General features: G+C 38.4%; 1 protein-coding gene across 1 annotated transcript in view; it reads left to right on the plus strand.

Moving 5' to 3' along the window:
* The first annotated feature begins 1417 nt into the window (after nucleotides 1-1417).
* Nucleotides 1418-17337, plus strand: part of LOC124612315 (structural maintenance of chromosomes protein 1B-like) — a 59896-nt gene continuing 43976 nt past the window's right edge. The window contains exon 1 of the mRNA XM_047140439.1: nucleotides 1418-1473. Coding sequence (XP_046996395.1) covers nucleotides 1426-1473 — 48 coding nt within the window. The 5' untranslated portion in view covers nucleotides 1418-1425. The remainder of the gene's footprint in view (nucleotides 1474-17337) is intronic.

Raw genomic sequence — 17337 nt, forward strand, 5'->3', positions numbered from 1 at the left:
GGCAAGGTGTCGTGCAGTGGCTGAATGTGTGGTCCAGGCCTGCCAAATGTGGGCACAAAATCATATGGATTTGGCATGGCGTTGTTTCCCATGGTCTACTCCCAATCAAGGGGGCTCTATGTTATATTTTGAGCTGGTTGTGCTTCTCAGTTCATAGATATTTGAAATAAAGTCTTATTTCAGAACTGCTAAGAGCTGCTGATTGACTAAATCTTTATTAATTACTGTATCTTGCCTAGATGTCATCAACAGCATCAGCATTTACAGTCTGAAAACCAATCACTTGTTCTGCAATAGACGGAGTGCCACACACCATTATATTCCACAATGATCTACAATTCACAGCGAATTAGCTCTGTACCTTTTGTCAAAGGAGCAATATAGCAGATCTGACCACTGATCCATTTTGTACTGCATCTAACTCAGAACCAGACTAACTGGTCAGAATGCTTAAGGCCGAAATGACAATGATAACACCTTTGAAGAAGAAATTCTGACACGCTGCGTCCCTGTATGTTGGTCCACTCCCATACCCCAGCTGAGATAGTGCACAGGCACATGTATCTTTTCAATCTTTTGTGCCTAAGGCAGTAAGTCCAGTCCTCACATACATGCCCTAGTAGTGTAAGGGCTGACATTTGCAGCCATACACCGAATGGGGGCATTGAGCATTTGGCAGGATTGCCTACTTCTCGTGACACCACATCACAAGCCTGATTTCACCTCAGGCGCTACTGTCCTTATGAGCATGGGGTGGAATCTAATAACTCACCACTGAAGCGATACTGGTATAACCTTGGAGAGCACTGATGAGCACTTGTCCAGCAGGTAGGTCCTCCAGTGATATCTGTGACACCAGAGGTTACGATTAACATATCAAATGGTGATCATCAGTGGCTCACTAAATGAAATAAATATCGGGCCTGACAGATAGACTGGCAGTTTATATCTGGCCATTGAAACCTTAGTACACAAATTCTGGTTCAACCTCACTTTTGAGCCTGGACTCTAATTTTGGAATTCTGATTCTCCCTGTTATTGTTTACAATTGTGACTTCTCTCCTGCATTCTGATTTAAGCTCAAATTACTTGTAGTCATAACACTAGTTCACTACAATGATTTCAGCCATCAACTTAGTATCACTCTTGATTTCCACATAACTGGATGGTTTGTAGCATTAACCTGCCTAGTTTGTGTCAGTCCATGACCAAAAAGAATATATCATTCAGTTCAACATGATTATCATGTATCACTATATAACTTTAATTACTGTCTTTTTCTGCTTTTATCAGGTCACAGAAAGAGTGAACATGTGGGAGGATAAAATGAAAGAAATCAATTTCAAACTGAAGAGAGAGACTGCCAAGACAAACAATTTGAGAAATAATTTTGAAAATATTAAGAGAAGACGTTTTGAAGCATTCATGGCTTGCTTCAAACATGTGTCATCTATGATCAGTAATATATACAAGGTTAGCCATAGAGTAATATATACACAGAATTTTCTGTAGTATCAAATGTTAAGCAGAGACTGATATTTAGCCTCTAACTAGTACATTGCCATCCTTAATTTTTCTGTATCTTATTTTGGTATCTACATATACATGTAAATATATCTAAAAACAAAGATGCTGTAACTTACCAAACGAAAGCATTGGTATGTTGATAGAGACAAAAAAACACAGAAACACACACACAAATTACAAGCTTTCGCAACCCACGGTTGCTTCATCAGGAAAGAGGGAAGGAGAGGGAAAGATGAAAGGATGTGGGTTTTAAGGGAGAGGGTAAGGAGTCATTCCAATCCCGGGAGCGGAAAGACTTACCTTAGGGGGAAAAAGGACAGGTATACACTCGCACACACACACACACACACACACACACACACACACACACACACACACACACACACACACACATATCCATCCGCCATATCTTTCCCTCTTCTTCCCTCTTTCCTGATGAAGCAACCGTGGGTTGCGAAAGCTTGTAATTTGTGTGTGTATTTTGTCTCTATCAACATACCAACGCTTTTGTTTGGTAAGTTACAGCATCTTTGTTTTTAGATATATTTTTCCCACGTGGAATGTTTCCCTCTATTATATTCATATACATGTAAATATATACTCTGCAAACATCTGTGACATGCATGGCATACCTTAGCATGATACCACATAGTAGTGTTTCTTCCCATTCCAGCCATGTGAGGAGCACAGAGAGAATGACTGCTTAAATGCCTCTGTCATGCTGTTATTAGTCTATTTTTGTCTTCATAGTCACTGCAGGAGCAATACATGAGGAGCTGACGAATATCTCTAGAGCAGTAGTTATCAGACTGGCCCTCAGGCTGTTTGCAGTCCGAATGAAGTATTCATGCGGTGTGTAGTTCTTAGCCATATTTTATAATAATATGCATCTAGCAAGTAACAACCAAATCCAGAAAAATCAACTAATCTTAAGAACTTCTTAAGAGTGTAGTTTTTGTGGTCAGTAACAAACAGTAATATTTTAAGGTATGCTTGATTTTAAATAATATTGATGAATTCGGCTGTAAGCAAAGTAAAGTTAGCTGCTTACCTCAGATGCAGTGGGGTAAGTAGTGTGACCACTGCAGAGTTAGAGGGTTTTACAGGGGGAACGTTTTACAGTATTGACAATTGATGGCCATGCGTGATTGTTTCGTACTGATCAGCTGCTGTTGCATAAATTTGGACATGAAGATAACATGGATTTGTGAGTGCGCAATACGGTGATGGTTTTCTTCGAACAAGGTACTTATTTGCAGCAAAGAACATTAAATTAATTAAAGCTGTTGTAATACAGTGCAGTGAGTAGAAGAAAACTGGCATTTAAATCATAAATAAAACTTTTGTAATGGTGTCTCATATTCAATACAGTAATTAAATACAAGTACAAATACTGTTGTTTATCAAAGTTATTCATACATACAATAAAATCAACAGCACTTCAGCTTGCAACTCTAATATCATGACTGTTAGATTGCTGAAGTTTACAGCAATTGGAAACAGACCACAGTCAACACAACAGGCTCTGAATTGTACTGACTTTTAACAGTCAGTGCTTTGGGGCAGGTGGACAACTTATTTTACCCTTATTCTAAAGCAGTTCGAGGTGCCACCCCACAGTGTCAGTTTTGGCTCTTGAGCAAAAAGATTTGAAGATCACTGCTTTAGAATCTTCACTTAATATTGCTTCTTGATTGTATGTATTTTCAAGAGTCTGCCAATTTATGTTTTTTAACATTTCCATGACACACTCCTATCAGCCAAAGAAACTTGTGACCATTCGTGTCTCCCTTGTTCGTATACATTCAATATCCTCTGTTAGTCCTCTATGGTATGGGTCCCACACACTTTAACCACAATCTAAGATGGGATACATAAGTGTTTTATAGCAGTCTCCTTTGTAAACTGACCACATTTCCTGAGTATCATGCCCATGAACTGACGTCTACCACCTGATTTACCTACAACTGAACCCATGTGATCATTCTATTTCATATCCCTAGAAATTGTTCATCCAAGTTTTTGTGTGCATTGATTGATCCAAATTATGAGTCACTGCTGTTGTAGCCATAGGCTACTACTATTCTGCATTTTTTTAAATGCACAATTTTATGTTAGTGAACATTTGAAGCAAGTTGCCAGTCTTTGCACCACTTTGAAAGCTTATTAAAATCTACCTAGATACTTGTGCAGCTTTTTTCAGATAGTAGTTCATTACACATAATTACATCAATCTACTAGAATCTGAGGTTACTATTAATATCATCTGTCAGCTCAAGAAGTACAAGGTTCCCAACAAACTTCATGGAGCACACCTGAAGATACTTTACCTTTTTTGATCACACTATCCAAGATAACATGCCATGTCCTGCCTACCAAGGTATCCTCAATCCAGTCACAGATACTTTTTTTTGTCTGATCATAGTTTTGTTAATAAATGTATTACCAAGTCAGATGCATTTCAAAAATCAAGAAATACTGCATCTACCTGATTTTATTGATGCATGGTTTTGGGATGTCATGTGAGAAAAGCACAAGTTGGGTTTTGCATGATTGGTGTTTTTAGAATCCATGCTGGTTGAATGGAGGAGAACGTTCTGATCGAGGTACCCCGTTCTGTTTGAGCTCAGAATACAATCTAGGATTCTACAACAGATGGACATCAATGAGATTTGATGGGAGTGTTGTGGATTTTTTTCTGTTATCCTAGTTGTAGATGGATGTGATACGTGCTTTTTTCTAATCGACAAGCACAGCTTTTTGTTCAAGGGATTTACATCATATTATGATTCAAATAAAAAAAAGTCTTTATAGAATCTGTCAAGGTTCCTGGAGCCTCACTTAAAACGAGTGATTTTAACTGCTTCACAATGCCACTGATACTAATATCTTTCTCAGTTTCTTTGTAGTGGTGTGGAAAGTAAACCCAAGGGCTGTACATCTGTAGCATCCATAGTAAAGTAAAGGATCATTTGAAAATGATGTTCAGTATTTCTGCTTTTGCTTCACTACTCTCAATGTCAAGTCCTCCATTATAACAAGTGTCTGGGCACTAACTTTGGTGCCACTGACAGCCATTACATGTGATCTGAATGTCTTCCGTTTGTGAGAGAACAATAAGAATCTGCTATTAGTTACTGGAGGCTTCACACATTACGCCCTTGATGGCTAAAACATGTTTTATTCAGCATTGTGTCATCCATGGCCATTTGCTTTGCTTTACACCTGATAAGCAGACGTCACTATTTCGATATAGTGACTGCATAACATGGAGAGTGCCTCCAATCATGAACTGCTCTACAAGATACATATTAATCCCATGAATGATCAACTGCTCTTTTAATTTTTAGTGATAGTTCATCTACATGCATCTGTCTAGAGAGAAATGTTATGAATGCCTTTTACCTACTTCACTGAATATGTAAATCTTTGTACTTTTTTCTGCTCTTTGCACTTTAGAAGTCATTATGGCCACAACTATGTCATGGTCACTGATACCTGTTTCAGTATGGACATCCTCAACGAGTTCATGTCTGTTTGTTACCATTAGGTGTAATGTATCTTCATCCTGAATGGGCTCCCAACTATCTTTCCTAGTTGGATATCAGAGAAGGCACTTAGAAATGTTTCACAGGACGCCTTGCCACACTGACCACTTACAAAACTGTAATTTTCCCAATTGAATATTAGATGATTGAAGTCTCTTCCAGGATAATTGGGAAACATTCATACCAAAGAACTGAGGTTTTCTTCAAAATTTTCACTTACGCTGGGGGGGGGGGGGGGGGTGGTTGATAGAAATATCCAGTTACAAGTGGACATTTTTATCAGTGTAGTCTCTTACGCAATTTATGGTTGCGCAGAGGTACTTATAAAAAGTTACCATATGGAGAGATCATGAAAATTCGCATACTATAACTGAAGTATATCCCCCCCCATGAACCATGGACCTTGCCGTTGGTGGGGAGGCTTGCGTGCCTCAGTGATACAGATAGCCGTACCGTAGGTGCAACCACAACGGAGGGGTATCTGTTGAGAGGCCAGACAAACGTGTGGTTCCTGAAGAGGGGCAGCAGCCTTTTCAGTAGTTGCAAGGGCAACAATCTGGATGATTGACTGATCTGGCCTTGTAACAATAACCAAAACGGCCTTGCTGTGCTGGTACTGCGAATGGCTGAAAGCAAGGGGAAACTACAGCCGTAATTTTTCCCGAGGGCATGCAGCTTTACTGTATGATTAAATGATGATGGCGTCCTCTTGGGTAAAATATTCCTGAGGTAAAATAGTCCCCCATTTGGATCTCCGGGCGGGGACTACTCAAGAGGATGTCGTTATTAGGAGAAAGAAAACTGGCGTTCTACGGATCGGAGTGTGGAATGTCAGATCCCTTAATCGGGCAGGTAGGTTAGAAAATTTAAAAAGGGAAATGGAGAGGTTAAAGTTAGATATAGTGGGAATTAGTGAAGTTCGGTGGCAGGAGGAACAAGACTTCTGGTCAGGTGACTACAGGGTTATAAACACCAAATCAAATAGGGGTAATGCAGGAGTAGGTTTAATAATGAATAGGAAAATAGGAATGCGGGTAAGCTACTACAAACAGCATAGTGAACGCATTATTGTGGCCAAGATAGATACGAAGCCCACACCTACTACAGTAATACAAGTTTATATGCCAACTAGCTCTGCAGATGACGAAGAAATGTGTGATGAAATAAAAGAAATTATTCAGATAGTGAAGGGAGACGAAAATTTAATAGTCATGGGTGACTGGAATTCGAGTGTAGGAAAAGGGAGAGAAGGAAACATAGTAGGTGAATATGGATTGGGACTAAGAAATGAAAGAGGAAGCCGCCTGGTAGAATTTTGCACAGAGCACAACATAATCATAGCTAACACTTGGTTTAAGAATCATGAAAGAGGGTTGTATACATGGAATAACCCTGGAGATACTAAAAGGTATCAGATAGATTATATAATGGTAAGACAGAGATTTAGGAACCAGGTTTTAAATTGTAAGACATTTCCAGGGACAGATGTGGACTCTGACCACAATCTATTGGTTATGACCTGTAGATTAAAACTGAAGAAACTGCAAAACGGTGGGAATTTAAGGAGATGGGACCTGGATAAACTGAAAGAACCAGAGGTTCTACAGAGTTTCAGGGAGAGCATAAGGGAACAATTGACAGGAATGGGGGAAAGAAATACAGTAGAAGAAGAATGGGTAGCTTTGAGGGATGAAGTAGTGAAGGCAGCAGAGGATCAAGTAGGTAAAAAGACGAGGACTAGTAGAAATCCTTGGGTAACAGAAGAAATATTGAATTTAATTGATGAAAGGAGAAAATATAAAAATGCAGTAAATGAAGCAGGCAAAAAGGAATACAAACGTCTCAAAAATGATATCGACAGGAAGTGCAAAATGGCTAAGCAGGGATGGCTAGAGGACAAATGTAAGGATGTAGAGGCTTAACTCACTAGGGGTAAGATAGATACTGCCTACAAGAAAATTAAAGAGACCTTTGGAGATAAGAGAACCACTTGTATGAATATCAAGAGCTCAGATGGAAACCCAGTTCTAAGCAAAGAAAGGAAAGCAGAAAGGTGGAAGGAGTATATAGAGGGTCTATACAAGGGCGATGTACTTGAGGACAATATTATGGAAATGGAAGAGGATGTAGATGAGGATGAAATGGGAGATACGATACTGCGTGAAGAGTTTGACAGAGCACTGAAAGACCTGAGTCGAAACAAGGCCCCGGGAGTAGACAACATTCCATTGGAACTACTGACGGCCTTGGGAGAGCCAGTCCTGACAAAACTCTACCATCTGGTGAGCAAGATGTATGAAACAGGCGAAATACCCTCAGACTTCAAGAAGAATATAATAATTCCAATCCCAAAGAAAGCAGGTGTTGACAGATGTGAAAATTACCGAACAATCAGTTTAATAAGCCGCAGCTGCAAAATACTAACACGAATTCTTTACAGACGAATGGAAAAACTAGTAGAAGCCGACCTCGGGGAAGATCAGTTTGGATTCCGTAGAAACACTGGAACACGTGAGGCAATACTGACCTTACGACTTATCTTAGAAGAAAGATTAAGGAAAGGCAAACCTACGTTTCTAGCATTTGTAGACTTAGAGAAAGTGTTTGACAATGTTGACTGGAATACTCTCTTTCAAATTCTAAAGGTGGCAGGGGTAAAATACAGGGAGCGAAAGGCTATTTACAATTTGTACAGAAACCAGATGGCAGTTATAAGAGTCGAGGGACATGAAAGGGAAGCAGTGGTTGGGAAGGGAGTAAGACAGGGTTGTAGCCTCTCCCCGATGTTATTCAATCTGTATATTGAGCAAGCAGTAAAGGAAACAAAAGAAAAATTTGGAGTAGGTATTAAAATCCATGGAGAAGAAATAAAAACTTTGAGGTTCGCCGATGACATTGTAATTCTGTCAGAGACAGCAAAGGTCTTGGAAGAGCAGTTGAATGGAATGGACAGTGTCCTGAAAGGAGGATATAAGATGAACATCAACAAAAGCAAAACGAGGATAATGGAATGTAGTCGAATTAAGTCGGGTGTTGCTGAGGGAATTAGATTAGGAAATGAGACACTTAAAGTAGTAAAGGAGTTTTGCTATTTGGGGAGCAAAATAACTGATGATGGTCGAAGTAGAGAGGATATAAAATGTAGACTGGCAATGGCAAGGAAAGCGTTTCTGAAGAAGAGAAATTTGTTAACATTGAGTATAGATTTAAGTGTCAGGAAGTCATTTCTGAAAGTATTTGTATGGAATGTAGCCATGTATGGAAGTGAAACATGGTCGATAAATAGTTAGGACAAGAAGAGAATAGAAGCTTTCGAAATGTGGTCCTACAGAAGAATGCTGAAGATTAGATGGGTAGATCACATAACTAATGAGGAAGTATTGAATAGGATTGAGGAGAAGAGAAGCTTGTGGCACAACTTGACCAGAAGAAGATCGGTTGGTAGGACATGTTCTGAGGCATCAAGGGATCACCAATTTAGTATTGGAGGGCAGCATGGAGGGTAAACATCGTAGAGGGAGACCAAGAGATGAATACACTAAGCAGATTCAGAAGGATGTAGGTTGCAGTAGGTACTGGGAGATGAAGAGGCTTGCACAGGATAGAGTAGCATGGAGAGCTGCATCAAACCAGTCTCAGGACTGAAGACCACAACAACAACAACTGAATTATTGGATCTGAACTACACAGTCCTAAAAAATTTGTAATTCAGTTTTTTACGTATGCTGTGCTTTTTCAACAGTTTTCTTATTTACTGTGTTGGTAACTAATAGGGAGGTAGGGTAGAGAATATGTTACTGTGAACAGTTCAGTGATAGGGTTGTTCTTATCAGAATCTGCAGCAAACCAACATCAACAAAGATAGTTCAGGTATATATGCCGACATTGCAAGCTGAAGATGAAGAAAGAGAGAAAGTATATGAGGATATTGAAAGGGTAATACTGTACGTAAACGGAGATGAAAGTCTAATAGTCATAGGGGACTGGAATGCAATTTTAGGGGAAGAAGTAGAAGGAAAGTTTACAAGAGAATATGGGCTTGGGACAAGGACTGAGACAGGAGAAAGACTAATTGAGTTCTGTAATAAATTTCAGCTAGTAATAGCGAATAATCTGTTCAAGAAGGACAAGAGGAGGAGGTGTACTTGGAAAAGGCCAGGTGATATGGGAAGATTCAGTTAGATTACATCATGGTCAGTTATAGATTCTGAAATCAGGCCCAGGTGTACCAAGGAGCAGATATAGACCCTGATCACAATGTAGTAGTGATGAAGAGTAAGCTGAAGTTTAAGAAGTTAGTCAGGAAGAATCAGTATGCAAAGAAATCAGATACGGAAGTACTAAAATGGTGTATACGTCCCGGAACAACTGGGAAATCTAGGAAAAACCCATTAATTTTTTCATCCAGGAAAAACCCGGGAAGTTTTTGGAACTACAGGAATTTTTGATTGTTTTAGTTTTCAGTTAAATTTCTGTAATTTTGACTGGTGAGAACTGATACTCTAACAAATAATGTTACTGTATCCAGCTACTGGAGAATAATACTGCAGCAATAAAACATAAATGAAAAAATAAAATAAATAAAACTTTAGTTGCAAAGGAAATGCGCCATTTACAACAACAAAATGCCGTGCACACACAAGCCTCTGCAAACAGCAAAAATATGTCAAAGGTTTTAGGGTGAAGACTATGCAATGCTTCTTAACAATAAACTGCTTCCTATGAGCGTGACGTCAGAATTGTTTACAGTTGGTTCGTTTGATTAGTTGCCAGCGGGCTCATGCGCATGGACTCTCATATGAGCAGTACCTTCTTCCACTTCTGTCTGCCTGAAATGTGCTTGTTAGCTGTATTGGCAGTAGCAGCAAGCAGCCAGATGCTGATGAGAAAAATTTTTCTGGCACGCACTATCTGCCAGATCCACACATGTGCAGAGTTGTCTGAGTTGTAGTGGGGACGGGGGTAGCGTCCATGTGACCTGTGTTTATGTTAAATGATTTCACTGTTTCCACTTCATTTACAGCTCCCATGTCAAATGAAAACAAAGTGGATTTCTATGGCTGGGAGCTATCAAATGAATTAAAATAGATTCACATAATTACGAAAGGCAAAAATATGTTATTAGTTTCAGTTTTCTGATTTTATTTTATTTCCATGTTTTTGGCAGTCAAGCATTAATCACCTTGCAGAACAATGAAGTTATTTTTGTCGGTTTGCTAAAGAAATTTTGCTTTATTAATCTTTTCTGCTGAGGCAATAAATTTATTTGAAATGAAGTGTTCCATTCCACAGTATCGGCTAGTTCCAATTGTTTGCTGAATTTCAAGTGCACATTTTCATCTTCTGGCATGTATGGCATTATGCCATAATAAAGAACCAAACATGAAATAGTACAGTACTGGTACTCCAAGAAAATTTACATCCCAAAAACCACAATGAAAAGCTTAATATCAGGTGGGGCTTACTTCATTGTGAATCTAGACAAACCAATGTGCACTTCAAGCTGAATTATGCATTTCAGTATGGTTTACAAAATTCCAATGCTCTTGGAGTATGCACTGATGTCCCGTTTCTTTTATGGTTTAATGTAAGATCTCTTAATGCTTTATACCTTGGAACGTGTGAGCTTCCTACATCACCAGAGCTGCACACACACGATAATGCCCGTTTTCTGGTGCTCTGTGGCAACTGCTAAAACGAACCTATTTCTAACAGTCTCAGGAAAGTATTGCAATTGGTGATTTGAAACGCGTTACTTACAAAGTAAATTTCCTTTTATATAAGATGAATTATGTTACTTGCGAGAATGTGGGATGAATTTCTGAAATCAGAGAGCGTTTGACGCTCATTTAAAACTTAGCACTTTGAGGACCAGCTACTTAGAATAATTTTGAGTCCAGAAGACCAGACATTTATGTCATTATTTTAAATTTACTGGCACATTTGTGTGATGTATCTTAAAGAGTAACACATACACAAAAAGACCAATATCACTTGTGAAAAGTAAGCTTCTCTTGTAGCTTATTAATCTTTGAGACCAATATCATATGTGAAACATAGCTTTTCTTGTATCTACACTATGTATATTAATGTAAATCATTAACTTTTCGTCTTTGTATGTTCGCGCTACTTAACACTGATCTTGTTATTGGCTGACAGCAACACATGTCCTATGCTCTGAATATCTGATGTCATCAGCTGGCTAGGTCATGTCGCATGAAATATGATTGGCTTGCAAAAGGACATCGCAATCTTGATTTCAGTGCTCTGGAAACTAATGTGCTGCATTTGGTGGAATTAGAATTTATACTTTTGTAATATGAAAATATGCAGTGTATATGTCGCTGCACATCAAAGGTGTTCCCATAACTTCTCTCCTTTTTCCTTTTATCAAAGTTCTTTTGTGTTAGGTCTATTGGTCGATGTTGGAATAACCTTGCTGGGAGGCAGCCCAACAGCTAACGCAAAGAGTTTGAATCGGCATGAAATTTACATAATGAGAGATAATTACTACTTGTAGTACTGGAATTAATACATGAATTCTTGTTGTAACTAAAATGGTGCCATGAACGGTATTCTTCGCAGTGTAACAAAAATACAATGCAAAGTACCAATACTATTACTATATCTACAAACCATATTTTGCAGCAAACTTGGTGCTTAACAAAAAGTCAATTGTTCGATTTCTACACACACACACACACACACACACACACACACACACACCACTATTAAATTATACTGACATTATTAATTTACCTCTAATTTTGTGCGGTTGCCAATCATACAGTCCATCCACAAGTTCTTGATGATTAGCACATTTATATTTTAAGATGTATTGCAGGATGGAAGAAACGACTGCCTCTTCTTACGATTGCAGGCAAAAATCATGCTAGTGAACAAATATTGGCACAAATCTCACATCCTCTCAAAGACACTCTAAATAATTTTGTTTAATTCAGCATATTCTGTCACTCTCCTGTTAATGTTTGCTTGAAACTCTTGCTTTCCCTTTAATAGCTGCACATTTTGCTTCTTCTGGTCCTTCAGTACTTTTTTCTATTTGTGTAAGTACTTTTATTAAATTGTTACTCCTATCATGTATATCTATATAATCTTCAATTGTGAATATGTGGAACTTCTTGGTTTGTTTCACCAGTTACCCCTCTGTTTTGTTAAATACATACCACAATCAACATTTTTAATTTCTAAAACCTAATAGCATCTTTTGTCACCTTTTGAAGGTCTTTTATTGTGTAAATCAGGCCTTCTCCTTCTATGAATAGAGAGATGTCTTAATAATAGAAAAACGAGGATTACTTTATAATATGACGCAACAAAATTAACATTAAATGAAATGTCCTGCAACTTTCAATGCTTGCCTGTTCCTGTTCTTAATCTAGATAAATGATTTACCAAAAATCATAATGTTTGGCGATGACACAACACATACATACCAAATCTGACATGGATAAAGATCCATTAATTTGGTTCTGAAGTCTGATCTCTGACATGGTATACGTGTTTAACATATGTTCTTAAGCCACTTCAAATAACAATAAACATTAATTTAAAGGGCAAAAATTGTTACAGCTGGTTCTCAGCCAACCCTTAATCTTACAAATCTTGGTATTATGTAATGCCAACAAATCAAACTGACCCACAAGTACCAGAAGAAAAGATCAGTGAGTAAACAGTGGATGGGCCTCTGTATGTGAAATTTATTGGCATCCAGATGGATAACAAACTGAAGTAGCTCCAGGACATAGATTACTAAATGTAGGAGCTCAGTTCTTCCTGCACTACACTTGCAAATCTATCTCTTTGTGTTGACCTGCAGATTGGATAGTTAGCATACTTTGCATACTTTCGTTCAGTGCTGTCCAATGGCATAATCTTCTAGGGCAGAGACGCAGAGGTCAAAAAACTGCAGATGAATTTATTAAAAATAATGTGTAATGTTGATAACCAAACATGCAGCAGAAGCCACTTTACATTCACTGCATATACCTAATGGTATTTGTGATTAATAACAAGAGTTAATTTAGGATGAACTCTGCAATTCACAACCACATTACTGGAAGTAAAAATACTTTTCACGTAGTCCGGCAATTCCTGTGTAAGGTTCAGAATGGAGTTTTACTCTCTGAAGCAAAAGTGTATAACAGGTTGCTGGTAAATACAAGGCAGGAAATTGATACACACCAAACATTCAAAAACAAACTATGAGGGTGGTTTGAAAAGTTCTCAGAATGGAAAAGAAAAAAGTACTTACATCACTGAAACTCCTTGTAGATTAATGCACTTGGTCCAACAATGTTCCAATGCCTTGATCCCATCTCGAAAATGAGTTTCCTCCAGGCCTGCAAAATAGTTGTCAACTCTGGCTATCAGTTCGTCGTTTGAAGTGAATCTTCATCCATGAAGAAAAATTTTTGGTTTGGGAAGAGATGGAAATCTGACAGAGCCATATCAGGTGAATAAGGTGCTTATTTGCTATTATGTCAAGTGAACTTGCTGTCAATAGTTTGTGTAATTCTGCCATGGCGACAGCACGTGTTTTTGATCCTGTGTCAAGAGTCGTGGTGCCCATCTTGCAGATAATTTTTTTATTTCTAATTCTTCAGTTACAGTGTGATATACCCTTTCAGAAGACATCTGGAAAGTGTGAACAGTTTCACGCACTTTCAATCGGCGATCCTCCATGACCATTTTGTGCAGTTTTGCAATGATTTCTGAAGCAGTGACACATCTTGGCCGACCACTGCACAGATCATCATCTCAGTTCTCCTGACCAAATCTAAATTCATTTGTCCACTTGGCATCAGTTGAATATGAAACAGCAGAGTCCCCCAGTGTATTCTGGAAATCGGCATGAATGTCCTTTGCATTCATATCTTTCTTTACGAAGTACTTAATCACTGCTTAAATCTCTATTTTTTCCATCTTCGCAAATCACTGTGGCAACAACAGCAGAGCAATGTCACCGCCACAGCTCTCTTCCAAGAGCACTGATGTGGCACGTGTTTACAGGCAACAGTCCCATGAATATCACGTGAACAACTCGTTGTGCTAGCACTGACTTTTCGTGGTGATTCTGAGAACTTTTCAAACCACCCTCATAGAAGATTATCTCTTTGGTCACTCCTACAGTTTATTGAAATATTTGGACTCAGGGATGTAAATTCCTTACAACTCCAACATTTGTATTAAACAGTTCCTGGCTTCAGTCCAGTCAGTGAAGCAAAATTATGGAAAAAAATTTGTGTAGTCACAAATTTTTGCACGGTGGTAGGTCAGAGTGCCATGAATAACATACTGAAAATCCTGAGCAGCGGGATATGAGCATGGGGGTTGTTTAGAGGTCCATTTTTATGTTTTTATTGAGTAACTTGAAAATGCAACTTAAACTGAAAAAGTTCACCACCACAAAATTAAACTACATTATATTTATTACAATAAATGTCCGATTCATATTTTTTTTCTCTAGGGCTAACCATTTTGGCATTGAAGGCAATGAAACAATTACAGATCACTAAAAATAGTGTTTCAATGGCATAAAATAAATGTTTATTGTTTAATGGAGTGAATTAAGAACAAACAATAAATGTGTGCACCACAACTAAGTGCAGTAGAGCAGTATTAATGGATAATCTGTGCTATGGGGGTGTAACAGTGGAGGAGGGGGGTTGGAGGGAGGTAGTTGCCAGTTTGTTGTCGTGCGCTATTCTCCTTCATGTGTCTGCAAACTGAAAAGCAAACAGGTGATTCCTCACTCTCACTATCCCATTATGTGACAAGAAGCAAAGCAACTACAGGGTGTTCACAAATGCTACCGATCCTTCTGCAGCAGACACATATGCGTGAGAGGTGTTTATTTTGCAGAGACATTGTTAATACTACATACAATGCAGTACAAATCATTAATAACACTAACACAAGAAATGTATATGGATGGGATATGTGTAAATCGCTGCACACTGTTCTACACTGCTCTAGGGGAGACTGACTCTTCATCATCCTGTACAGCAGTTGTAGTGTCCTTCCAGGAAAGGCAACTTCCCCCACCAGGAGCACTGCACAGTTTACGCTCTGCCCCTCCCCAGCATTTCCTGTCAATCTGTCAAATTCTCTTGTCAGCTCGTTTATATATAGTGAAGTTATTTTCGATTTATTGAGTGCTTATTTGCTATTATGTCAAGTGAACTTGCTGTCAGTATGTGTTCAACAGTGTCAGTTTTATTGTGTCCACTGTCAATGGATAAAATATTTTTCAGAGCACCAGGGATATCAAATGGACTAGCCCAGCCTCAGCCCTCCAACATCTGAAGAGCCTCAGAGTCTTAAATTAGCTCCCTCTGTGATAGAAGTAGGTCTCCTAGTCATTATGAAGTGTCAGATATTCCAATATAACTCAGGCATTGCATTACAGCAGATTGCTGTTCTAGGCTTCAACATGACCAGTTCCATTCCATCAGACATATTCCCGCCTACATTTCAAGTTATACTTTGATTGTCTGGTAAGTGGCTCCACCTGGTGCAGCCCACCGTATAAGAGCCACCAGCTTCTGAATGGAAGAAATTCATACAGTCTACCAGCAACATGATTAATGATGAGTGAAGTGCAATAACTTTCTGGTCATTTATTAATTCACCACCAGATTACTACATTATGATTTCGCAGTTTCACAATAAATTGTCAGGGATAGTCAGCAGCAAGGTGCCATGTTCACCAGTCCAATCCCTTTCCCACCAACACTACATAGGCCACTAACAACATCCCACTTGCAAACTAAAATACATCTCAGCTACTGTTCATAGGAACATATTTTACATACAAGCTCACTTAACAAGTGCAAATATGACCACATGCCAGTGACCTGCCTTCTCGCATGGATCTTAGATGTAGTAAATGTATTTAATATTTGTTCGTAACCCACTTCATCCAACAATAAATATTAATTTTATATGATTAACACATTATTTTTCATAATCTGTAATTTTTACATTCCAAACGAAGTGGAAACTACTAATTTTAGAGAAAAAAATTAATAGGATCTTTTTTGTAGGAAATTTAATGTATTATAGTTTAAATGTATACAGGAATACATTTCTGCCTGAAACCGATGGTGAGTTATTCAAGAAAAACATAAAAAATGAAACTCTAGATTCACACCTGCCCCAACCCCCACCCCCAACCCACATGCTCACATCCCAAGGCACAGGAATATTAGTATGTTGTTCATGGTACTACTTTCTACCACAGTAAAAAAAAAAAAAAAAAAAAAAGTGCTGCTGCAAATCATTATAGATGGGAGAGATAACAAGAATCAGTGACCAGTGAATGGTAAAAAATTGGTAACTTATAGTATTTCCAGAAGCTATATATACAGGAAATTGTGCTCAGTCCACCCAGCATGCCTCTTAAGTCAAAGAAACCATTCTGAACAACTCATGAGAGCCAACCATTCAAGAATGAAGATATGTGGAATGAGAAATGGAAAAACAACTGCAACATACATCGGCACGGCCTCAAAAGCCCTACACATACACCAGGCTTTCAACTGCCTACAAGAACCTAATGTCAGCTGCACAGGATCCAATGTGGACATGCGAGCACTAAGCCCATCATCTGCAAATGGGGACTCTCATATTCCCTGTTGTAGGACTGTGTAGCTTCAGAGCTCATCGTTGACCACATCATAGAGAACTGTCCCAAGAGATGTTTCAGTGGATACCAGAAGGATATCACCAATGCCTCTCCTAACATTGGAATGAATAGAGTCTATAAGATCAATTGAGACCAGAGCCCATGTATTTTTGTCTTTATTTTGTAAATATTGCTGTGAATTGTATGTGTATATACAATAATAAGTAAACTATACTGCTTAATGCTATTTAGCTAAGTGTAATCAAATACATTAGAAAGAATGCTACTACTTTTAAAAAAGCTGCTGCCTTCTCAGTTATACTAAGTAGCTGCTGTTTATCTGTACTTGGTGGATTAATATTTACTTGATTACAATGATATTGTGCAAAGAGAATGTTTACACACATCTGTAAATACTGATTACTGTTTGAAGTACATTATGACTTGTCATGCAGCTGTACGATGAACACTGCTATGTGCCATGTAGCTAACAGAACTTTTCAATCCCTGAATCTACATAGATAACTTGTAGAAAGAGTTCCTAATGAGGCATGTTTTGAATATCCTTTGACTTGAATTAAATTGCAGATTATCTGAGAAGCCACCATCAAA

Source organism: Schistocerca americana, chromosome 4 (genome assembly GCF_021461395.2).
Source record: "Schistocerca americana isolate TAMUIC-IGC-003095 chromosome 4, iqSchAmer2.1, whole genome shotgun sequence".
Taxonomy (NCBI): domain Eukaryota; kingdom Metazoa; phylum Arthropoda; class Insecta; order Orthoptera; family Acrididae; genus Schistocerca; species Schistocerca americana.